Source organism: Passer montanus, unplaced genomic scaffold (assembly GCF_014805655.1).
Source record: "Passer montanus isolate IOZ18808 unplaced genomic scaffold, ASM1480565v1 scaffold17, whole genome shotgun sequence".
Lineage (NCBI taxonomy): Eukaryota > Metazoa > Chordata > Aves > Passeriformes > Passeridae > Passer > Passer montanus.
In genome coordinates this window covers 8342410-8369013 of record NW_024364270.1, presented here as the reverse complement: position 1 = coordinate 8369013, position 26604 = coordinate 8342410, and the positions used below count along the sequence as shown (strand labels likewise).

Here is a 26604-nt window from a genome sequence, read left to right as displayed (position 1 = left end):
TTTGTTACCACTAAAATATTGTTCTCACTTAAAAATCATACATGGCACAGACTTGGGAGGAGAAGAGATAGAAATCCTACCTGCAGTTTAAATATCCTGGATGGATATTTAAAGGAAGAAACGTTATTGGTATTTAGTAGGAGTAATATCTGATCTAAATAACTTTGTAGCTAACTATTGACACTTTATATTCTTTTTCTGATGCTGGAAATAAAATACACCCACACTGAATTGTTTTTGTTATTCTGCTAGTGTTCTGGTAGGTAGATGCCGTTCAGTTTCATATTGAACACTATCACCCATCTGGGTGCTACTCATACGAACAACATAACAATGGCAAATTGAAGTATAAATATGTTCTTTGATATGTATCTAAACTTGAAATGAAGATTAATTTGGATAGTGATCAGCAACTTCTACCAAGAATGAGAAAGCAAGGTGGGTGGACATATTTCTATCCAGCCTCTAGGGAGGGAAGTAACCCTATGCTATCCCAGTGTTTCTAGGTACATCTGTGATATCTCTCAGCACTCTATATTTCAGGAAGTCAGCCTGTTTATGAAGTTATTGTAAGGTAGCAGCGGGCATAAGTAAAACACTGCTAATATAGTACTTGGCCAAAAGTAGCCTCCCCTGTAGGAGTTTGTTTATAAATTGCTTTGGTCCACTTGACAAGGTCAAATCCATTCTCTTAATGATGAATCTCATCTGTTCTGGTGCAGAAAGAAATGTTTTCTTTCACTTCTACGTGTGGTAAGAGCTCATTCATCTCTGTATGTTCTAAAGGGAAATCTAGCTACATCAGAGAGAGAAGGAGTATTCAGAGGGCAACTGATGGCCAGGAAGATATATTGAATTCACTTTCCTGGGACAGACATTCAAATGGTAACAAGTGATAGAAAACAGCTCTATATTTCAGCATGATGTGTGCTCTTTCTCTTATGATTAAACCCCCTGTGGGCCATCTGCATTTAATGGGTTAGAACTACTTTGTAGCTGCAGTTTTTTCCTTCCATGGCTCTTATTTATTTGAGATGAGACCAAACTGCACTCTAAAAGTGCAGCATGTAGGAAACACTGCCAAAAGAATGAGAACAAAAAGGCAAATTTATGGGCCACTGTTGTTTTAAGCATTTAACAGTATAAATAGAAAGTGTAGATAAATGTGGACATGTAAGCGGCTCTGTTTATCTCAGATACATTATTTGCCCAAATTCCAGAAGAGAATTAGTCAAATTAGTTTATACAAGGATTAATGCCTCTGCACTAATGATTTAGCATATGCATAGACCTGTTTTCAGACTAAAACCAACAGTCCTCTTAATACACAACTCCCTAAAAACAAAAAGCATTGCTCAGTCTATCCTTGTCTCTCTAATTCTGTAAAAAAATCAGACACAAATATGGAAAGCATTGTAGTAAATCGGATGTAAACCACTGATTTAACAATTCCTGTATTTTAAAAATAGCTGAATGGACTACCCTCTCAAAAAAAACATATAAAATGAGTAATGTTGTTCCAGGACAATTCAATTTATCATAGTAAATCTATGAAGTGTTTATTAGGGATAACATCCTACTCCCAAGTGAGATCACTGGCAAGATTCCTGTTAACTTCAATTAGAATTTGATCATAAGGAGATTTTTGAGTAAAGAAAATTTCATTCCTCCTTGCCAACACTGATTTTTCTGGCTTTAAATATGCAATAAACTCCCGCCAATGAGTGTATTTTCCTCTTTGCTCATTGTATATACTACTTAAGAATTTGTTAAATAATACTCACTAACTGATCTCTATCCCAGACCTTTTTTTAAAAGACCTCCAAAATCATTTAGTATTTATTTACCCTATGTGTTTAAGTAATATCTGACAGGTTTTTCCATATATAAATATGTATTTCATTACATACTAAAATGTTTATAGCAAGTAATGAGGAAAATCGTTCTTAGTACACTAGAATAGTTGTTTCTCCAACATCACTATGAAAAAAAAATACAATTAACATGTTTTATATTGTTATTTTCCATTAAAGGTCTCAGCTGCTTTCCATTTTTAATGATTAAACCAAAGTCATTTCAGTAAACACACCTGAATAAATAGAGTCTTAAAAAGATTCAGATACTTCTGTCTGTCTTTGAGCATGCTGTTTGACAAAGCTTCATTTTAATGATGTCCTTTTCTTCTTTGATGGACAAAAATATTATGAAAGTGTTAACTAGGACTTTATCTTATCTAAAAGCAGTTTGTTAATTGTAATCAAACTGTATTCAGCAAAAACCAAGCAAATTAATGTTTTGAGTTTTAATTTTAAAAAAGGTTTACACAACTCAGTCATTCCTCACCATATAAATAAAGTGCTCACTCACAGAAGAGTAATAGTGCCAAAAATCAATTTTTTTGCAATTACTGAATTAAAGCAGAAGACTTTGTCTCACTGTAATGATAGTGAGACTAAAGTAAATTGCAGTCAGTACACATAAATGGATTTTCTCACAGGAGTACAAGGCAGGGACTATCAAGCATATTTCAATTTTCATAATTATTTTCATAATTAGAGAATGCAGAACCCAGCTTCTGAGAGATGAAGCAGACAGCTATTAGATTATGGAGGTTTGTTATATTTAGAACTAGAGCATAGAAAAGCACTCCTGTAACAGCATCTTGTGAACCATCAAGTTCCACTCCATAAGCCAGTCAGAAATTACAATTTTTGACCTGATCCTATAACCTACATTTTTGAAATTATGTTTTTCATGCTAACATCAATTACTTTAACCAATATTATTTCCTACACATTGATATGTTTATTAGTCTAGTGCACTAATTATTCCTATGGGAATGATCACTGTTATGAAGTTGGGCAGTATGAGTCAAGCTGAAGTTGAGCTGTTGAGTGTGAAGCCTCACAAGTATAAGGGCTCATAAACCCTTATTCTTTGAGACGATAATAGATTTTGAAGACTTATATACTTCGTTTTGTCTTTTTTTCCTTATATTATATGCCTTGTGTGGACTGTTTGAAAATATTTTATGAGGAATTATGTAATTTTAATACTGTCATTTAAACAGATTAGAATAACTGGCAGGAAGAGGACAATATCTCAAATCTATTTTGTGTGGTACTGTTGTGATACATTCCTTCATTTGCATGCTACAGCCATATCAGTTTTCATGAGCATGTGGTGCAAAGGAGAATGTCTGTGCTTCAGGAATTTTGTGAACTCACTCTTTCTACCATCGCTGTGCTTTTGTTTTAATGTTCTGTCCTCCTGTTGCTTCAAAATGCAGAGAAAATAAACTTGAAATTCATGATTACAGATGCTTCTCCATAAAACTACTCTTGATTTCACTATATTTATTGCCAATGACAACCATACACCTACCAACCCTTCTTCAAGTCTTACTCTAGATTCTTTATATCTCTCCTTAAACCCATACTGGAAAGGTGGCAGTAGATTGAGCCTTATGTTGCCAGGTCCTGGTGTGATTTAGAAGGAGTGGTTTGGGAAAGAGAAAAGGGAGGTTTTCACTAGGTTTAGGTTTTTCCCTTACTCCAGGATTGTACTCTGATGTTCCTCCCAAAAGATTATTCTGTCCCCAGCCATCATACTGCACACTACTTCATCATTCTAATGCCAGCCAAATCTAAAAAGATCATTGCAGGTGAATAAGATGTATGCATTCTGGGAATGAGTGAGCCACTTGTTATTTGGGTAGGAAAGTGCTGTGGGAATGTGTTGGATTTTGGCTGGGGTAACTTTCTTCACAGTAGCTGCTGTGGCTCTGTGTTTTGGATTTGTGCTGAACAGAGTTGATAACAGAGATGGTTTTGTTACTACTGAGCAGTGCTTACATGGAGTCAAGACCTTTTCTGCTTTTCATACTGCTACTTTGGCACGGAGGTTGGGATGCCTGGGAGCTTGGGAGGTAACCCAAACATATCAAAGGGATGTACCATACAATATGGCATCATGGTCAGTATATAAAGAGGGGGCAAGGAGGGAGGGCATTTGCAGTGGTGGCCTTTGTCTTCTGAAGTCACTGTTACTGTGATGGGGCCCTGCTCTCCCAGAGATGGCTGAACACCTGGCTGCTCATGGAAAGAAGTGAATAATTTCCTTGTTTGGCTTTGCTTGTGTGCATGGCATTTGCTTTCCCTATTAAACTGTCTTTATCTCAATCCACAAGTTTTCCAGCTTTCACCCTTCTGATTCTCTCCCCAGTCTCTCTGATGTGGGAGTGAGTGAGCAGCTGCGTGGGGCTTGACTGCTGGCTGGGCTTAAACCACTGCAGGGAAGAAATACTTCTTACAGAAAGAACTTACCCTGAAAATATTTTGAAACTAAGAAAAATAACTGGTTTTAATGGATTTTAACTCTGATCAGCCTGATTTAACTCTGATTTTGAAATAGCACAGATGTGTAGAAATTTATCAACAGAACAACCTTTGTAATTTCGGAAAAAAAAGCCTGTAATATTTTATTGTTTGAAAAACAAAATAATTTACTTCTATCATGCTAAACTATTTCATTAAATGCACAATATAGGTTATATTTGTTAAATTTTATACTTTAGGGCCTTACCATAAAATTCAAAGTCAAAATAAAATGCCTTTAACATATTGAACTGGATTTTTTCAGCACTTTGTTGTACAAAATATTATGACAGTAAAGAAGTGAAATGAGAAATATAGTTCATTTTAACTTTTTCTCAGCAACAGAAGATGCTTTCATTGATATGGTCTGGTGGTATGTAACACTGATAAACTGTACGTAGCGTTTTTGTCAAAATTTTCTAATCATCTTGGTCATAAGAAGGCTATCTTTAGCTGCTAAATGCCCATCACTTACAAGTCTGTAAAAATCAAAATATAAATAAATTTACATTTCATAAGTAAATTTATATTTGTTCAGAAATTTTTTAAAACACTGGCTTAAGATTTTCAAAATGTCAATGAATCAATCACAGGAGAAAACACAAAGCATCAATAATTAGCGCAATACTTCACTTTCTCTTTTAACAGGATAGGGACTCTTTTCCCAAAAGTTCTATAAATTTACTTCTCAGCATAGCATGATGATCACATATCTCAAACATTAGTTAACATGCTTGGCAGGAAGGCTATGTAAATCACCTCCTTTTGTTTTTAGTTCATTTTCCACATGTTCAAGGAGCAGTGAAAAGATTAGTTGTTTAAGTGAAGAAATCATTAAAGGATAAAATCAAAACACAAGAACACAAACTCTGTCAAATGTGAGAGCATAATCCAATAGAAAATAAAATCATATCCCTTTCATAGAAACTTGCTTGAATGTTTTACATATATTGAAATGTCTCTTTTCTATAATTTTTTTAGAAAATGAGAAAACTACAAATAACCTTGTCTTGTCTCTTTGCACTATTTGTGGAATAAGGAGCTACTCATCTTGGTTAAAAAATCGGAGTCTGGCCTTAAGCCAGCATGGGCCAGATCCTGCCATCCTTTGCAGAGCTGAATAGTACCTTAAGCTGAGCCTGATTATGAACCGATTACTCATGTTGTGCTGAGAGGCCTTTTTTTTGCATGAATGGGGCCATTGTGAATAAACATTTACAAGTGATTCACAATTTGGCCTATGTGAGTAGTCTCACTCCCATCAATGCCACTACTCACGGAGTAAAGCACTACTAAATAAAACTGGCAGAATGTGACCCTCTTGTAGTACTTGACATCTAACACGAAGATACTTTTTCATTAGCTAAATGAAACGCTGCAACCAACAGGCTATCATTCATTCTTCGAGACGAGGCTGATGCAAGAGCATGACAAGCTTAATGCAGGTCTGCAACTTATCACACCTCAGGTTTAATGAGGGGTTGAATAACTATTTATTTAATGTATAAAGTTATGCTAGCAACAAGTAACAAAAAAATTCCATTGCTACTTTTGAGGATGAAGAATTAATTAGAATTGCATCCCTTCAACTTAACTAAAATCAGCAGGAAGACGACATGGTCTTATATTTTCCCCTTTGATTTTGGAAACTTCAAGCACCTAAAATTATAATATTTTGAAAATGGATATTTATTCTGTACCAAATCTACAATTGCAATAAATTCCTAGGAATTGTTACATTTTACTCCTGACATAAAAAACTTGTACAAATTATTTTGGGGGAATTTCAGAAGAAAACAATAGTAAATTCTGCTATGAAAATAAACAAGTAAATTGAAAGAGGCAACAACAAAAATGGATCAGAGATTGCCAGCCAAACTTTTCCTTCTTTGTCCACTAATTAAACCCTAACAAAAGGTTTTGGAAATCACTTTGGCATGTTCTAAATATTATACCTTAAAAATAATTATGTGGAAACTGAATAAAATTTAGCAAAAAAAAAAAATTTAACTCAAAGCAGTTTGCTAAAAAATCCATTGTATTTCCAGCACTTTCATACTTCTGCATGTTGGAAAATTGTCTATACAAAACAAATGCCTCTACCTGTACCAATAAAATTTTCTTTTTTTTTGCTTTAAAGCATAAGTCTAGTTTTACTGCTGTCTAAACAGACCATAAAAAATGAAAAAGATAACTTCTAGCCAGAATACTCTTTTCCAGTTCCTCAGGCAAAAGTATAAGCTAATTTTTAGAAGGAGAATCGAATCAGGAAACCACAAATTGGAGCATATGTATGTGTTAAAATCTGAGTTTATTACTAGTGGAAAATAGGACAACCTTCATTTCAGCTGTGTAAAACTCTGCTGTAAAAATCCCATTTTTAGTTGATCCTGATGGTTTCAAAGTCAAGTTTGTTTATTCTTGAAAGACCACAGAATGAGTCCATCTCCTATTTTTGTTTCAAGTTTAGCCCCCATGAGTGGCAGAAGAGAAAATCTGAAGATTCCTGTGTGTTTGTTTTTGTGAGTACTGGTAGTTCTGCAGTTGCTGTGGTGAAATCTGCTTCCCGATCTTCCCTTCTTCCCCCATGCGCCCTCTGTTCCTAACTAATGACCAGAGAGAAAAGCAAGAATGAGCAGGGGGTGCCCCGAGAGTTGTATCCTGTTCTAATCACAGCCATGCAAGTCCTTCTTTATTTCAATTAATTTACTTTGCCTTTATGAACCTGAGAGACTGGCTGTTGCTTTCAAAGAGGCTGACATTTCACTCATCTGAAGGAGCTTGGAATGTGACAGGGGAAAGGGAGGAGAAGTAAATCAAAGCAGATATCAATTCTCCAGATGTAAAGTATTTTTCTTCTCCTCTATTTTTTTTCCACCAGAAATGTCAGAAAGTCTGCTGACATTTTAATTCCTTTGTGATAGGCTGGGAGCTGAGAGCCAAGTCCTGCTGCCATTGCGGTCAAAAAGATTTTTCCCATATACTTTAGGAGTAGCAAAGTAGTCTTACACTCTGGAAAGCATATAAGCAAAGTTTCAATAAAATGTAATTAAAACTAAATGAACATTACTCGAACATCATATTAAGATCATATGCAAACTGAAACTGACAAACCTTGTTGGACTTTTTTGTTTCAATTTGACCATAGAGTACCAAAACCTAGTAAAATGGACTGTACTGGAAGTAAGACCTCAGTGTTGTGTTGTTTGGGGTTTTTCCTAATCTGTTAAAATTGCAGGAGTACTGTTCCATGTTGTCTGTAAACCAAGCTTCATGACACCCTATCTGTAACCTTTAAGATTTAATTTAAATATACTAGTTAACACATAATGTGTGCACATCTTTTAAAACTCTATTAAGCACTGTGATCGACTTTTAGAGTTATATGTGACCAAAAAAATCCCATTATCTTTAATAGAAATGCACTCAGGTCCATAAGATAAAGTAGTTCTTTCTATTCTAATTGCATTAGAGGTTCATTCATATGAATTCAACAAGCTCAACATGCATGTAGCAAAACAGCACAGCTGGTTTAGAGCAGCAGTGCAGTGCTGAGAGAACTCAGTCTACAAATTCTACCTACAACATGAGTGGTCATATATTTCCTTCTTTGCATGGTGTGCTTAGAGATTTACATCATAGGTTCACTATAATAAATTTATTTTCCTTTACCAAGTTGTTCCTTTATGAAATATTCATTTGCAAAGCATGAATTTTTTATACAGGACAGCTAAAAACCATGGACTAGACACATTTGTTTAGTAGTTTTATTTTTTTTTCAGGTTCTATAATCATATTTCATCAACTGGTACAACAAAACATATATAAAAAGCAAAACAAAGAGGGCTTGTTGAGCTTGATGCATGGTAAATCTATTTGGTTTATTCTTGGTTTATTGTTAAATATTATATTGCATTTCTTAAAGCAGACATCGTGTATATTGTCATTTCTAGCATTCCACACACAGCAGCTTATTGTTGTTCCCTTTAAATATGGAAAATAAAAATGGTTTTAGTTTGCTTTAAAAAAAAAAAAAATTGAGAGAGGTTACTGCTATATTACATGGCCCAAGAAATATTGGCAGCATGCTCTTTGGCTTTCATCCGTAGAACTGCAATGCTTGAGGACCTCCTTTCAAACTCTGGCTTGGTTTCAAAAGCATGTCCATTGGTTGCCCCAGAAAGCAACGAGTCAGTGAAAAAATTATTGAGGGGCATGTGGCTAAATTGATTCTGGTGGTTTGAAAAGCCTGTGTAGCCAGAATCTGTCCGGGGTGAATGGGAGTAAGGTGTCATACAGGAGGACGTATCTCGTGGCAGCATGCAGGAGGCAACCACAGAACCACTGGCCGCATTCCCTGCCCACAGATTGTTCTGAATCTGGAACATATAAAATGAACACAATTAAACTTAGATAGTTCATCTTTTGTTTTCTGCAATGCTTGGTTTGCTTTACTTCACTTATAATTGGTTTCCCTCTGAAACAAGCAAAAAATATTTAACAAGTTCTCTGCAATCATGTCAGAAAATAGTGTGAAGAGATCACACCAGACAAAATATGAGATCGTTCACTTAAGAGCAAGGGCTGATGAGTCATGTTCCTTACTTTGTCATCCATTTGTCCTGTGGTTCCATATATATTTCTAGTGTAGAACCTCAGGATGCCATCAGCCCAGCCAGTCAATAAAATTAATAGAAACACACAACTGACATCAGAGAAAAGGTGTCAAAAGAGTGTACAAGATAATAGATATTTTCAACATCACTGCTTCTCCTCATTAGAATTCCCACTGTAATGGTTGGAAAAGGGTGAACAAAACATACCAATTTGGATTTCTCAAGTGATAAAGCCCAACAAGTATTTGAAAAATTTAATAATGAGAGGGCTTGCACAATTACTTTAAAACAAATGAAACCCTAAAACACAGAGATTACTGATAATACATTCAAGACCTTTTCTTAAATTTGTTTCAAAGATAGATTTGACACAAAATTTCTTTTCATGACTTTTTATGTGAAACTATACTTTGAAAGTATTTCTGTTTCAGCATTCAGCCCTAGCAAGCTGCATTGTGCATCCCTGAAAAACATTGCATGACAGACTAGGACACAAACTTTGTGGTTACCAGCAATGTCTGGAGCAACCACGTATTCAATCTTTAATGTGTAATCCTTTCTATACTTGGCAGTTGCTTAAAGCTCCATTATGACTCTCAGGCCTTCTACCATCTATGTATAGATGCTATTTAAGGATAGGTATTTTTCACTTGTTTGTTACTAGATGAACAGACAGGAAGATTTTTAAGACCTAACATAAGTCACTTCTTCTTGTTATCTCAGACTGCGTGGTCTTTCATTCATGCTCTATTCACTTGGATTTGACCAAGCTTCACACTCAGCAATTGCCCTTCTGTTTTTCCAAACTCTCTACTCTATCAGTACTACTTGCATATAATTTCTAACATTCTCAAACTTCCTCGGTCATTCCTCATTTACACAATATACAATTTGATATACAGCTTTATATGTCTTCTCCACTTTTACCTATATACCTTTCCTGAATGCTGATTTTTTTAATCTACAAATAACATAAGGCAAGACATTTTTTCCCCAATTCACACTACAGATCTTGTCAGCCAGTAACTATATCCTTTTCTATTTGTTTTCCTTTGCTAAATTTGTCTTCACTCTAAAAATCTGTTGTCTGTTCAGTGTATCCTTGCCCTGATGCACTGCAATTGAGCCCACGTGTCTTTGTTCTCTGTGATATGTTGGAGTAACTCAATTACTCTTCAGTTAGCACTGAAAAGTGAATTCCTACTTCAAACTTAATTCTACATTCACATTCCAAATCCACAGACAAAGGAATTTTGACTTTAAGATATAAAGGTTATCTCCCTAGCTGAGTGATTTTTTCTGTCAAAGTAGAGGTCAGAGGAAGTAATGAATTATGACAGACACACACATACGCACACACAGAATGAAAACATGTTTCTAAGGCTGATGAGTTGTGTTTTCTCCCATTGTCCTATCACTTTGCAACAGCACATACCAAACCACCAACAAGCTATAGCGATACATCAGGGTTCACTGAACTTCTCTAGCTGAGATCTAGTGCAGATAGGAAGGATGAAATAGTCTTATTTTAAAAGTTAATATTTTAAACGTATTAGCAAGGTCATCAGGAGCTGACAAACTCCTTGGGAATTCCAGCAGCAAAAAAATAATCCAGTAACTGCTCCATTTTGGTTTCCTCTGAAAGCCAGGGGGAAAATCATGGTAGCAATACATCTCCCCAAACTCTGGGTCTGCTCAGCTTGTTTACACAGATGTGCATGCATGCAGTTATAGTTCCACACCCACTCATGGATGTGCCTTTCCATGCACACCCACACAGCTGGGCACACCTCAGGCTTCTGCTCTTGCATATTTTAGGTGATTGCTGGGAGGCAATGGGGGAAGTAAGGTCATTGAGGAAGGATATGGAAGATTTTTCCTTCTTGTGGGCCTCCTGACATCCATATGATGAAATTTAAAAAAAGTTTCAGAGCTTTCCAGTTGCCTCCTCTTATAACCACTTTTCAGAAGACTCAAACACCAGCCCATGGGAGACTCTGTACAGTTTGTCATGATTCCCAGCTGCCTCATTACTCCTTGATTAACCTACCTGAGCCAGTTTTGACTTATAATCTGATAAATTTCCCCAGGGAGAAACCTATGCAGTGTCTAATGCATGAGCTATTTCTGAAGGAGCTCATAATCTCCAAAACTAACTTACATGCAACAAAGTCTTATTTATCTGACTTACTGAAATTTCTTTCTAAGAAATGTATGCCAAATGCTGCAGTCACCTAGGCAACACAGATATAACAAAGTCTTATTTATCTGACTTACTGAAATTTCTTTCTAAGAAATGCTATGCCAAATGCTGCAGTCACCTAGGCAGCACAGATATAATTAGGGGAGCAATTTTCAAAAAAAAAAAAAGTTTAAATACAAACATGAACAAGTTTGCCTTTAATAGAATCATGATGGGAAATCTTCAAAAGGTTCAGAGGCTCAGTTAGAAAGTGCCCAATAACCTATGTGGTCTGGAGGAATCACAAAATCACTCTTTCTTTTCATATTTTGAGTAGTTTTGTTTGCAGTAAACTAAGTTTAGTACCACCAATTTTCCTGATATTTTTATTCTAGACAAATCTCTTTCAATTTAGGTTTAGTGAGATTGCACAGGTGTAAATGAGAACAAAATCCAGCTGCAAATCCAAAAATACGCCAATATCTTTTTCAAGAAATATGTGAACAAGCTATTAATTTCTAAAACTTTTAAAGGGGTACACTAGGTTTCTTCCTTAGAGAAAGGAATTCAAATTATTAAACTTAACTTCAGGAATGCCACAAGATTCTAGGAGAGCTTTACATCTCCTCTCGTGAGGCAGTTATGCCTTCCAAAATAATGTTTCAGTTATATAAATTTTCTATTCATTTTAGTTGGTTGAGTGACTTCACATTTGGTATTAAATTTTCATTTCTTTATAAGGATTTACAACATAAATATCTTGTAGTGAAATTTAGATGCAGAAGGTATTTCTGTATTAAAAATAAATATAGTAAGTCACAATAAGTCAAAATGATCAGACCTTCTTCTGGTATGTTAGAAGGAAAAGCAACATTATGTACATGAATTTAAAGAAAATATTTTTCCTCTTAAAATCTTGTGTGATCTATGAACTATATAAAAGGCAATTCAGAGTCTGTGAATGAGGCCATACATACAGCACATCTCTGGTTTCTGTTAACATCACAAACAACTTGAGCTTTGCTCTTGTGGTTACCATGAAATTACCAGAGCCCTTCAATATATTTACCTACTGTATGTTTTATACACACATACACATGCACACACACACTTCCTGATAGAAAAAGAAATAGGATTTCATAGCTGTGACAAGAACATAACTGGAGAGTTATGGTTGTTAACATGGTTATGATATAATTTCCTAGGCACGTGACCTTCTGTTAGACACTGCAGAGGAAAATGAGCTAAGGTAATTGGTCATCCCACTTTGTGTCATCACTTTTTTTCTATTGAACTTTCAAGCTCCCTGAGCTTCAGCCTTTTTATGCAGCCTTTGGAGAAATCATGTAAACCCAAATATCAAATTTTTCTGGGAGTTTGGCTATCACTTCCCTAGCTTTGTTTTCCCATCACCAGACTCTTGACTTATGTTATTTCAGCCACTTGCCTATCCAGACTAGAGAATATCTCTGTTTGAGTGCACGTTTTAGTGCTTCACATGGGAAACAAAATTCTAATCTCTTTTAAGATCTCTAGATAACAAGAGATATTATTATATTACATAATAAATGGTATATGTGTTGAATGCTATTACAATTACTCTAGTCATTAGAAACTACACATTTTCTCTGTGGTAAACAAGAGTGGCACTAAATGAAGAGTTAAGAATTTATGTAATTATAGAAAACTTGTGAATGTCAGACTGATTTGCTAAATTTCTGTCACTCCTCTCCTTGCACTGCCAGAAAATATCAAGTACGTGCTAGCACAGGCAGCTACTTTCAGGAGATTGAATACAATAGCTGTTAAACTGCTCAAAATTACTAGTTCACAGCTCATATCTGTTGGTCATTCCTAGTCCATCACCACAACTAATTTGGTCTGTAATTGCCACTTTTTTTTTTTCTGGGTGCCTCTTTAGAATATCTGACATACAGGCAGAAATTTGCCTGTACTTCCTAAACTTGTAGATTGTCAGAATAATTTAAACTGAAAAAAGGCTCTGGGATTATTTTTCTAAACCCTTGCTTGCAGCTACTCTTGAATTTACATAAGGTTACTCAAGCCCCATCCAGCCATGTTTTGAGTCACTCCAGCTTCAGGGGTTCATTAATTTCCATGGGCAATTTGTCCCAATGCTTCACCACTCTCATTGAATTTTTACATTGATATCTAGACAGAGCACTTCTCAGTGTTTAATTTGTGATCATTTTGTAGGAGCTGTTGGACAAGTCCACATGTGAAGATCACCTGCACTGTATTGGGTTCATGTATGAGAGAGATGCAGCACACAATTTTCAGATATAAATAAAATGCAAATTAGCACATGACAGTGGAGGCTTAACAATACAGATTTAAAATATGTGATAGACCCCTTCAGTCCACATTTGGTTTACACATGGTGAACAAAATAAAAATCTCACCATTAGATTCCACATTTAGACAAGTTTGCTAAGCTTCAAAATAATGTAGGATTTGAAAAGTCATCAAGCTTTCATTCCTGTATGGGATGTTTTGTAAACTGTAAATTCCCTCTACTGCAATCTCGAGGCGTCTTACAATGTGGATTAATTATATTTCAACTCCATGATACAGTTAAATACAATGTTTCATCTCTTGAAAAGTACTATTAAAAATTTTGTGTATCTTCGGGGGGAAAAAAAGAATTTGCTGTATAATTAAGCCCCAGTAAAGTCACTCACACTTAAAGAAATACATGTGTCACAAAGAAATCCCACAGAGCAACAAACTGAATGTTGAAACTATGAGAAGGACCACATAGAGTGGTGGTTTATGACCAAGGAAAAATAAAAGTGCAGTGCATAAGCTACTTTATGTGAAGCAGACACCACCCAGAAGGAATAGAAGTGTCACTCCACCCTTGTTGGAAGATCAGGCACAGCAAGGCAAGTGAGCACACATGCAGCGAGACACACACCATGCAGGTGGTGGCTCAGCCCGAGCTCCACGCTGTCACAGCTAGACAGCATGAGTGTGTGACAAAACTTCTTTGAAGCCAGCTCAGAGATGTCTGCCACATCTACTCATGCTCAATCAGTGTACCCCGAGCCCTAATGAACTATTGTGATTAACTGTCATTTATGTGTCTACTACAGTTAAAAGAAATTTTAAGTTATATAACATGTGGTGTCTAATACATTCCATATGAACATTTAATTGGAGCATGTAACTTTGATTATTGTTAACGAGGATTAGCCATATGTACCAAGGCTAGAGCAAACGATAATGATGATCCAAGGACTTAGTACTTAACATATGTATACTGATACCACTTCTACACTCTTTGACTGCCAACACATCATCTGATGCCATGCTGTTTAACATATTAATTTGATTTATCATTCTGGTGGATGGAATGCAAATTTCAGCCTCTTCCTTCTATTCACTATATTTCAACATTTTCCTTTGTTTCTACACTTTCTGTATAATTCCTGTTCCCATATTTTTGAAAAGCTTTCGTTGTTTTAGGATTCCCACCTGCACTAGATTGGATTTTTTCAACTGAAACAAAAAAATTAAATTCTATCCTATCCAAGTCTTGCCTGTATTTTCAAGAAAATTTAAAAAATACCCAAACATTTTGCATGTGATATTAAGAGGGAAAGTGGAGTGGTGTCATAAAATTATTCCTTTTGAAAGAACTTTGAAGAAAAAATACAACAAATTATTCAAAGGACAAGTAAGGAGGAATGACACAAAGAAAGAGCCTAGGTGGGAGAAAAATATTGACCTTTTTTATCTGCTTTTCAATGATACAATTTAATGTTTATTTACATACTGATGCATTTATATATGAAGATAACATCTTTATCAGTTTGATTCACACAGGGAAAGATGGGAGTCTGTGTGATAATAGAATAGGCTCTTGTGTGTATAAATAAGGGAGGGTAAAATGAAATTTTGTCTTACATTTTCTGGTTAGTTCTCATAGGTAATCATTGAATCTGATGAGATCAAGTACCTTTGTAACAAGAGCCTTCCCCCTAACACAGGGTGGCAGAGGGAATCAAACAAAGACCAATAAGGTAAGAAAAGAACAAAGCTAAAGAGACTTTTTTATTGTTCCTCTTCCAACATATCTATACATCTCTGTAGATAACTACAGATGACTGCAGATGAACTAGGTATCAGAATAAAAAAATGTTGACGAGTCATCTTACCTATTTTACATCTTATGTTTGAGGAATAAAAATTTTAATTGATCAGATTTTTGACAGCTGTAAAGGGAAACCATGTCTGGCATAAAAGTCCCTTTGGTTAAGTTTCCTAAACACAAATGTCTACTACTTATCTGACCATGGCTGCCTAAAATGAAGGATGGATCCTTCATTTAAATCCTGTTCATCAACACTTCAACAGTGTCTCAGATATCCTGAGACCATGTTTAATAACACTCTACACTTTATTTAAGTGACCAGATTAAGTATGGCTTGTATACTAACATTCACTCAGGTGAAATGAAGTAAACCTCCCCATGAAGGGAATCTTCATTCATTTCCCACTGATGATAAGATGTTCCATGTTCACTTTCATATCGTTAGTGGCATATTGCTAGTTAAGCTAAAAATGTCTAGGATATGTGTTTTCCTGAGTGCACTTAAAAATACTTGACCACAATGTGTTGTATCTGCAAGAAAACACTGAAGTTCAAACATTGAAAGAAGTGAAACTGAAAACTTTTACTAAAATTAATGAAAATCACTGTCCATAACATTTTCCTAGAAAAATCTGATTTTCAGCATAATGTTGTTAGAGCTTTGAAAAAAAATCTGAATAACAGATGATTTTTCTAGAATATTGTACAAACTGTCCTTCTCTGTAACCCAGGTTTTTGGTAGTATCATTAATAGAAGATATATGCATATAGAATTTGGCCAGTTTAGGAGATGTTCAATTTCTTGGCAGGTTCAATTCAGGAGATATTCAATTTCTCAGACAAGCAACTAAAAAAATCCAAACAAACAAATAAATCTGAAGTCAATATACTGTAAAAATAATTAAAATTAGACTAAAAGAGCAAAGCAAAGATATATGATCTACCCCCCAAAAATATAAATTGTTAATATTCTGAAGATAAAGATGTGGAATTTAATAGCAAAATTAGACTGGATTATAGACACGGGTGTTGGACCAGATCACCTTCAGAGGTCACTTCCAACCTCAACTTTTCTCTGATTAAGAGCCCACCTTCTGTCTAAAATGAGTTGAAAGATTCATTTTTTCACAGGAGAAACATTTCAGGTTTATGAAGTCACACAATGCACAGCAGCATTATGTTCTTAATTTGTATTTGATGAAGATATTTGGTGAAGAGACTAAGCAGGAGTCTCCATGACACCCTCTGTTGACTGCCAGAGACTGATGCTTCTGCTGGAAAGCAACCAAGATGTGTTTTCTCAACATATCCATGGCTGGACTCAAAACAGAAAATCTGCAGGCTGCAAATCCTTATAATGCACACCAAAAATTCATATTTGTTCCTGCTCTTTCTGCCTTAAAGCTGTAAACTTCTCAGCTTGATTTCATCCTTTTTCAACATTCAAACTATATTTTCTTCCAGCAACAGGGAGTCTGTTTTTCTCTGTGTTGTTTCTTAAATAAATTCTAGTGATCTGTGTTCCATAATCCAGAAGAAAAAAATTACTTATTTAAAATTATGGCAAAGCTTGCCTAATATTTGTCTATTTCATTGTCACAAGAGAAGTGCCTGTGATGGTGGTCATATAGGAATAAAAGTAAAGGAAAAAAAGATATTTGTTTTCTTCTCTTACATTAACTACAATGAAATAAAGGAATTTTTGGGGAAATCGATTTATAACATTAAAATGAAACCATTTTAAATACCTTTTCTGCCTGAGTTGTGGGATTAATTGATGTATTTATAGCAAGTCAGGAATTGTATATTTATTTTCCATAAGTGAAGTACTTAATAATGGGCATTTAGTTCAAAAGATTTGAATTCAGTGATGTTAGTAGTCATTGTGTTTTTAAAACAGATTTTCATTGACTCAGTCATTCGAAAGGTTAAATGTACAACAGAGATGTGGTTTTACTGAAGGACAGGATTTCAGAATGTGAAAACTATTAATTACCACCAGGTTAGCAAGAATATGAAGTTTTACTAAATGTTCTGTGATAATAGCCTGTATACCTACTCATATACAAAAAAGTAGCCAAATCTTTCTCTGAGGAGAGGGCTACCTTGTTTTTAATATGTAACCAAGCTATGCATACCAGGCCTCAGCTGAAACAGCCAAAATACACTCACACCTTCATTCAGCTCCTTGCTCCTGTTCTTGAAGTACAGAACAGCACAACGCAGCATTCTCATGCAGGTGACCAGACCTGATTACACATTTGTGCCTCTCTGTTTACCTGCAGTCTGTTAGTCTGTGCTTGCAGGTGAAAATGTGGCATTTGTGCTTTTGAATGAGTACACATTTTGTATTTCTACACACTAAAGATGTTTGATCTAAGATGATAGTACAGCATTTGCATTTCAATCTTCTGTTTTTAAGAATCTATTGGTTAGTGATGGAAATATTTGTCAGGCCGAAGCGTAGCTGTGTCATCTGTTTAGCAGATATTTTTTGACAAAAATATAAACAGAAATACAGAGAATTAATCTTTTTAACAATCTGAAAGTGCAGAATAGATATTTTATTTGGTTAGAATTTTATGGTTCATATTACTATATAGTTAAAAATGTGGGATTATTGAAAAACATTAATTTTAGGGCAATCATTTCAAGTGCTTACCAATGACATATTATTCCATTATCTTATGCTAATGAAATTTGGTCATTTAGGAAAATGTGTAGATGATATCCTACTAAAAACACAAGGTAAGCTAGCAGACACAAATTTAGTCTAGGAATCCCAAAGCTTCAGCAATGTTCCTTGTATCACTTGCTGTGATGCTATAAGTCAGAAAGACCTTGAAAGGAAAGTTGACCACCTTGAATGAGATCTCTGAGTGAATGCAAATCTATGCCTTTGTGAATCTACCTGGGGCTACCTAAGATTGTGTCCACCTACCTAAACACAGACTCATGCAGTGGTTGCTAATGCAATTTGGGTTATTGCCGTGCTACATTTTAAAATAAAACCAGACTACTTACAAATGCCACCACAGCTGAAATGGTTGTGTTCATGTTCTGAGCTGCTGGAGAACAGGGCAGCTCTGGCCCAGGCACCAAACCTAGAATTATGTAACCTCTTCAGAGGTAAAGCATGTTAATCTGAGTAGATGACACATGAGCCAAAGACCCCTGGTTCATAGCTAATCACATTCATAGAATCATAGAATCATTAAGGTTGGAAAGGGCCTTCAAGATCAGCAGGTCCAACATTTGACCAAACACTGCCATGCCACTAAAGCATAGCCCTAATTGCCATTTCCAGCCAATCTTGAACTCTTCCAGGTATGGTGACTTCAGCACTCAACCACCATTTCAGAGAAAAAATTCTTCCTGATGTCTGATCTGAACCTCCCCTGCCTTAGCTTGAGGTCATGTCCTCTTAACCTCTCACTTGTTCCCTGGGAGAAGAGACCAAGGCCCATCTTGCTACAATCTCATTTCATGCAGTTGAAAGTAATTTCATGCAGTAGAGAGTGATAAGGTATCCCCTGCAACTCCTTTTCTCCAGGCAGAAAAGCCCAGCTCCCTCAGCTGCTCTTCATAGGACTTGTGCTCCAGACCCCTCCCCAGCTCCGTTGCTCTTCTCTGAAGATTCTCCAGCCCCTCAATGTCATTCTCATAGTGAGAGGCCCAGAACGGGACACAGAATTTGAGGTGCAGCCTCACCAGTGCCAAGTACAAGGACACAATCCCTGCCCAGGTCCCGCTGGCCACACTATTGCTGATCCAGGCAGGATGCCATTGGGCTTCTCGGCCACCTGGGCACATGCTGGCCCACGTTCAGCTGCTGACAACCAACACCCACAGGCCCTTCTCTGCTGAGTCAATTTCCACCTATTCTTCCCCAACCCTGAGGAACTCTTCATTCAGCCAATTTAGAGCATGACCAAAGCAAGCTCACATAGAATATGAGTATTTTCTAAAGGTTGGTAGAGACCCTGCTACCTAATGAAGCTGAAGAGCACCAAAACACGAGTAGTGGAAGGGAACCATGAAAGATTTTTTGCTTTGCATGGTGCTTTTTTTTTATTAATTATGTGGTAAAAGCAATGTGAAGCCACAGACATGAAAAAAAATGGCTCCAGAATACAAATATTCAATGTGATAAAACAAGCAAGAAGACAAAAGGAGAGTGAGGCAAAGCAGTAAACCGATGGACTGGAGAAGAGAGACAGAAGATTACAACCTTATTATGTGGTATATCTTACTATTCACCAGCAAGGAACTGGGAAAGGAAAAAAAAAGCAAATTAAACCAACTGCAATAGTCTGAGAGAGCTGTCCTGTCCCTCTGCCACTCTCCCCCAGTGATATACATTCAGTTCTGATTCTGCATGGCTATATTACAATTTCATGCTAGTAGGAGATTTGTTCTATTTAATGGTCAGTTGAGGTCCATAAGGAAATGGTGCATGTTTAAAACATCAAAAAGAAGCTGTCTAGAGATCAGATACCTTATACTTCATCTTACCAAAGTATACAAAACCAGAGTTGTTAGCATGGCTGCCAAATGTAGAACTAAAGTACGGCTTGGTCTTCACCATACCTGAGGGTAGCTGTCAGTCCTTGGAAGAACAGATATATCATAGGTGGCAGCAAAGTGGCTCTTGGCTTGCTGGATCTGACCATAACGTTCTCTTTTTCTCCATTTTGCTCTTCGATTCTGGAACCAAACCTATAGTATACAAGGAAAGAATCATCGGGGTAAACAAAATTACATACTGTGCAAAGGGCGTTAGGAAAATAAGAGATTTTGGAGAGTGGCTTTGAAAATTCCTGTTTATCTACAAAAGAGAAGTTCTCCACCTGAAAATTAATTTTTCACTGTTTCGATCTTGTAGATGTCACACCTACTTAACTTACTGCTGGCTATTTTAAACGTACATACTGTTTCATTTATATTATCTCAAAACAAACAAACAAACAAAAAAGACAACTTGAGAAAGATCAGTCTGAAGCAAGTAAAGAAACATTTTCTCAAATTCCCATGCCCACTGACTTGCTATAACTACCCGTAATCTGCCTCCTAGAGGTGACCATAATCTTTATCAAGTGCAGCAATCAAAAGGCAGGAAAAATTGGCACAAGGACAGTAGTCTGCACAGCCAGAAAGGTTCCTATAAGGAAGGCTAAAAGGCCAGGAAAATAATAAAAAGTCACCATCTCACAGACAGTTTTCAAGCTATTGTGAATTTATTTTTTTCACTTTGGTGTTAGGAGATATCTGTTTCTTATAATGGAAGACAAAAGAATTGCACTTTCAACTATGGAATAATTTAGATTTTATGCTTAAATTTGTTTGTAGTCCTTGGTCTGTTCTATAACATTTTGTATGTCAAGTACCATACCAAAACTCATAGCACAATTTCTTTCTGTCACTGACAACTGACAAGCCATAGTCTTAATAATTTATTCTTGTCTTTCAGACAGTTTAGTTTGGACTGGTTAGGAATTATCCTAATGAATAAAGGGGATTGCTAAGAAAAGTAACTAGGTATAAGAGTAATATCCAACTAGTCACTGATGTTCTGGTGTAAGCAAGCTCACTGAGGTGTTTTTAAGAAGTCACACTTTTAACTGAATCATTATTTTTTTTAAAGGAAACAATGGCATTGGTTAATCATCCTGCTAAATTGATCATTAATTCATTTCAATATATATATACATGAATGGTACTTTTTTTAGAGATACTTCCTGTATTTTCTGATTCCATATTGTGGGATATTTAAAATAACACTGTTTGATTTATTATTCCATTCTTGCATTGACCTTTGGAGAACTCAACTGTCTTTTGATACTGCTTAAGCAACCCAGGCATAATTTTGCTCATTTTGATTCCCAAGGACTTATGGCAAATGTGCCATCTTTTAAAAGATTCAGCAATCAAAGCAAGGTTCATGTATATAACTACTGAGTATATATTGTTAGGAACCTTGGTGGTAAATTTGTGTTATGATGCCTGAGGTCCAGCAAAAATAAAACAGAAGGCAAAAAAAAATCTCCTGTCTCCACAGGAGGCATCAAGGACACGATAAGGAAATTTAGTCATGAAGTTCTTTCCTTGAAAAAAGACCTTGACAATTTTCTTAAAATGGGTACCAATTACTGGACTGACATGCAGCAGGAAAGAGAACAACTTAGATAAATTAGGTTCAGGCTGGCTCTCCCTGCATGTGTGCAGGACAAATATTAAATTGGATGTTGATGAAATGGTGGTGAAGGGAACTGTGGGTAAGGTATCCAGCTGATCACTCTGCTACACTAAATCAATTTACTTGAATTCATAGAAGTAAATAAGAAAAGGCACTTTTTTTTTTCCTTTGACAATCCCCCAAAATGTTTCTGTTTACACCACTTTACTAGAAACTTACTCTTGGCAGAGATAAAGTAACCATTTGCCTCCACAAAGCAATGTAGAAATCTGCTGCTTGTTATCCTTGAATTGCCAGATGCTTGCCTTTAATGACGTAAGGCCTTGCAAATTGCTTAATCTTGTGATGGAATACTCTTGCTACTCTGGATAGAAATGATCAACAAGTCCTTCCATATTTAGCATATTAGAATGCAAAGATCAGTTATCTTTTAAGAAAGGTAAGAACATGTTTAAATAAAATAGAAATAAATAATCTGTGAAAGTTTAATATAGACAAATATTTTTCATTTACTGTCTTCTTTTTAATGGTCTTATCATGTGAAGCCTCTAAATTTTAGAAAAAAATGTGATAAAAAAGTCAGATGACACGTTTTAGTTCAATTTTCCCCTTCCTATTCTCACTATTAATTTGTTCTTTGTAGTTGTCCATATTCCAGTGTTATACATTTGTTAGAACAGTGTTTCAACATTATCCTACCTTCCTTTTTTTAAGTCAGGACTAAATCACAATGAATGGACGTTATGCTTGGAAAGCTGTACCAAATTCCAGAGAGTAATTGCACAGAGCCTAAAGAGTTAAAAGCCACTGAACCAAATTCCATCGTCTTTGCGGATATCACATCGATGTAACTGAACACACGGTTTTGGACTCTATTTTCTGATGACAATGGCAAATGTGATGCCTGCTTGAATAGGCATGAAAAGAACACTTCTTTATAAAATTAATTAACTGATTTTTTTCTGAAAGTGTTTCTGATTTAATTTCAGTTTGCATGCATGTGCACTGATGTATATTTCTCTACATGCATATGTGAGTATGCGTTTAATTACAAGTTGTGAAGTTGTTATCATATTCAAGCCACTAAATTAAAAAAATTAATCCCAGTCTGTAAGAATCAACAGGACTGTTATTCTCTAGATTCAAATAATGATTATTGCCAGAACAGGAAATATATCTAAAATGAAGATAAACTTGCAAAATGTGGCTCACACCCTTTTCTAACAGAAGACCCCTAAACAAGGGAAAGGCTGCCTTTCCTGGATATTTAGCTTCTTTTCTCACCATTGCACATCAAAAGCCATAAATATTATTGAGATTACTATATGAGCACATACTGAATGAATCACATTTGTACACAGTTACGATATTCAAATAATGTACTAAGTGGTCACTAGTATGTTTTGTTCCAAAAACTAGAATAACATTATTAATAAGTTATGAAAGTTTAAAAACCAGAAATTGTACCTTCTAATTTTGTGATTTATAAGATCATTCCACACAGAAAAGATTAATAGATTATGTCCTTGTTTTAGACAGGCACAAAACACACACACACATATCTATGCAAATATATAGGTATATAGATACTTATACATATTTGTGTTTGCGCAGTTTCACTGCACAGTCCTTGAATAGAAACAAGGAATTTGGTTACTTTACTCCAATTTTCATGCCATGACACACACAGAATTTTCTGCATCTGGGTTCTGCATTGTCATCAGTCTGAACTACATGCAACAAGTCTTTAGTGGGATCTTTACATGTAACAATTTATGTTTTCACTGCCTGGAATTCTACAAGAGATCAAGACAGTTTTACTATTGATGTTGTTTTCTCATCCTTTAAACAAGTGTTCAGAACTGCAACACAAGCTATTTAAAAAAATAACAAGTTATTTTAGCATTACAGCATAACAGCTCATGTCCATAAAGAAATGAGGCAAAACAAGCCATTTACTTTAGCTTTATGGGCTTTTGTACAACCCGCGAGAGTGTAATTTACTCATTCCTACAATGCACAGTTTGTCATAGAAAGGCTAAAATCTGGTTCCTACCTGGACTCTGGCCTCAGTGAGCTCTGTTCTCAGAGCTAGCTGTTCCCTTACATAGACATCGGGGTAGTGAGTTTTCTGGAATACTTTCTCCAGTTCCTCCAGCTGCAAACTGGTGAAAGTTGTTCTGTGTCTCCTCTTCTTGCTGCTGGAGACATTGCTGTCACACTTATCACCAAGTTCATCCAGGTCCCCCTTCTCCTGCAGCCCTTTCACTGGAGACATCCTGAGATTGTTGCAATTGTCCATGGGCCTGCTCAGCTCTGTATGAAGCGGCTGTCCTTCCACTTTAGTAATCCCGTAGTTCACTGTGTACAAGGTGGGTTAACAGCTGGTTAATAAATGATCAAGGGGGAAGGAGAGGTGTTTAGATTCAGGAGTTCATATAAAACAGTTTCACAAGGAACCGGATTCCATCGTGGCAGTGTTATTTCTATTTGAGATCATTGAAGAGGCACTTGTAATATTAACTACAGATAGAATAAAAGTGCTAAATCACACTGAATTTTAACTGAGAATGATATCTGAAAATATCATCTGAAAACTTACAGAGTAAGGAGACTGTGCAAGAGACTTGGATATTTTCACCCTACTACTGCTGCTAAAGTAGTTAACAATGCATGAAATCAGTCTCAGCTAGAGTTGTACAGATAAGGAATCTTAGCCCAAAACAGATTTTCATTGAAGAGGCACAAAGCTGTTGACAAATGTGCCTTTAAACTTGGAAGCAAATGTTAAAAACTTCTATTTCTATGAAAATACAAAGTAACAGTGAAGTAAACTTAATAGTTGTAAACTGACAAATCAAGAAGCAAATGAAATTAAAAATTAAATTCTCTTTTAAAATTCAATAAATTCCATATACCTTCTTTTGCATTTGTGAAGTGGAGTTGTTTCCAATGAGGTTTGTTATGGTTACAAAATATAGAGCATTTCTGCAAAATGTTAACTCATTAAAAGAGATAGTTTCATATACTTTGTAAAAGGATTGCAGAAACCATTTGTCTTTAGGTAAAACTTGGGTGGTAGAGATAAGAAATATTCCACAGTATCTTCTTAATAAAAAATGAAAACATTTCCTACTTCTCAATATTTTTTCTTATCACACCTCACTGGAAAAATAAAGAGGTAAGTTAAAGAACTCCAAAACACTTTTTAAAAAATTCTTTTCTAAGAAAAAGGTGGAAGCAAATATTCAAACGCTATAGAAATTAAAACTTACAACCACGCTACGTAACATAATAAGCTTGCTTTGAGATTGTCTCCCGTTCTCAGTAATTTCTCTTCTTTCAATTCGAGCTGATTGCAATGAAACACAATTTTTAGATACTTACCATCAACACATACATAGATAGGAAATGCCCCAAAGCCCTCGAGGCACACAATAAATTAGCTAATTAAGAAAAACTTTAATGTATAAATCAATTTCCTATAGGTTTTTGTTTTTTAAATTACACTTGAAGAAATCTATTCATTTCTTACCATTTTTTTCGTACAAATAAAAGAACTTTCTCAAAATACATATATATACTTCCATGATTTATGAAGTCAAAAAGAATATCGTATTGTTAGTCTTACTGCAGCTGATCTTAACCATGTTCTTCAATTTTTCTAGGAAATTAGTTTTTAATTTATTTTCTGTAGCGATTTTCATCATGTTGGAATCATGAGGAAGATTTTTAAAAGAAAATCTGTTTTTAAAAATGTGTTTTAAAAAGAAAATCTTCCCCATTCTCCTTGCTTATAAGCTAGAAAATTTTAATACTTGATAAAATGTTTAACACTATTCTTTGGATGACCGACGGCGTTTTCGGAAAAATCACCTTCACGCATCAGTGGGAAACACTGCAGAGAGCCCCGCTACCGTCGCAGGATTATATTTGAAGGAAGCAGAGATGACCAAGCGGCCTTCCGTCCCCTGCCTGGATCGGCACGGGAGAGCCGGCCGTGTCCGGGCTCCGTGCCACACCGACACGCCGGCCGGCGATGCTCTTTCCCGGGAGTTTGCTGGGTGAAAACGCCGCGGCTCGCAGCGGGGGCGGCAGCGCCCGGGGAGCGGCCGGAGGGCGACCAGAGGCCGGTCAGGGGGTGTCGGGGTGCCGGGGTGGCCAGGATGTGCCGGAAGGTACCGGGGGGCTGCCGTGTCCTGCAGCACCCGCCGGGCACGCCGGCCGGTCGGTGCCCCGGGCCGGCTGCCCCGGCGGGCGCGGGCTGTGCCGGCGTGCCCGGAGCTGTGTCCTCGGCCAGCCGGGGGACCCGGGCCGGGGCTGGTGGGGAAGGCAGTAGCTGAAGAGCTGCACTGAAATGAAAAGAGCTCTTCAAAGTAGTGGTTTGCTTTCTCCCGTTTTTTTTTTTTTTTTAATAGTAGCGGGAGTAGTATTATAACAGTAGTATTGTTACTGTTATTGTTATTTTACTACGACCTGACAGCCCCTTGCATGCCCACATCCGAAGGCTGCACAGCTGCCTTTGGTCTCCCTGGGCGGGAGAATCCCTGCCTTCCCCCGTACATCTGCGGGAGGGGGAATAGCCCTGGGATGACCACTCACCGTTGCTGTCCTGGCAGGGTGATGTCCTCTCCAGCCTCACATGATGCTCAGCTCTTTGCAGAGGGTTGAAGGCCTGTACGCATTTGCTGCCTGACGTTTTGCTATAAAAGGACTCATTGTCCAAAGTTTCCATAACGTGCTCCAAACTGCCTCCTGCTCCCATATAAAAGTCACTGTTCTTGCTTGGCTGGCTCTTCAGGGCAAACTTCTCGCTCAGAAAATCCATAATCATCTAAGGCTGCTTGAGAGCCTCTTCCCTAGACAGAGGCTGGACTGTGAGCAAGGGAGGGAGAGTGAGTGGATGGGAGGGAAGCAAGGAGGGAGGGAGGGAGGGAGGAAGAGGCGTTCAGCGCTTGGAGAGCTGTTTTTCCTCTGAGCCTTTGATTTGTCTTGTCTTGAAAGGGGAACCCGAAGTTGCTCTTATATCTTGAAGCTCAGCAGGACTTCTTGTGCAACCTCCCATTTCTAATGAATATGAAAATAAGCAAGCAGTCTAACTCCACCCCAGGTCCCCC

At 36.6% G+C, this 26604-nt stretch overlaps 1 protein-coding gene across 1 annotated transcript; it reads right to left on the bottom strand.

Annotated features, from left to right (window-relative positions):
* Positions 1-8166: 8166 nt before the first annotated feature.
* On the bottom strand, positions 8167-26354 carry ALX1 (ALX homeobox 1). Its single transcript, XM_039704112.1, has 4 exons — positions 26090-26354; positions 23544-23848; positions 19882-20010; positions 8167-8755 (listed from the first exon to the last, which is right to left on the bottom strand). The coding sequence occupies exons 1-4, from the start codon at positions 26319-26321 to the stop codon at positions 8435-8437; spliced, it is 987 nt and encodes a 328-aa protein (XP_039560046.1). The 5' UTR covers positions 26322-26354; the 3' UTR covers positions 8167-8434.
* Between the last annotated feature and the right edge of the window lie 250 nt (positions 26355-26604).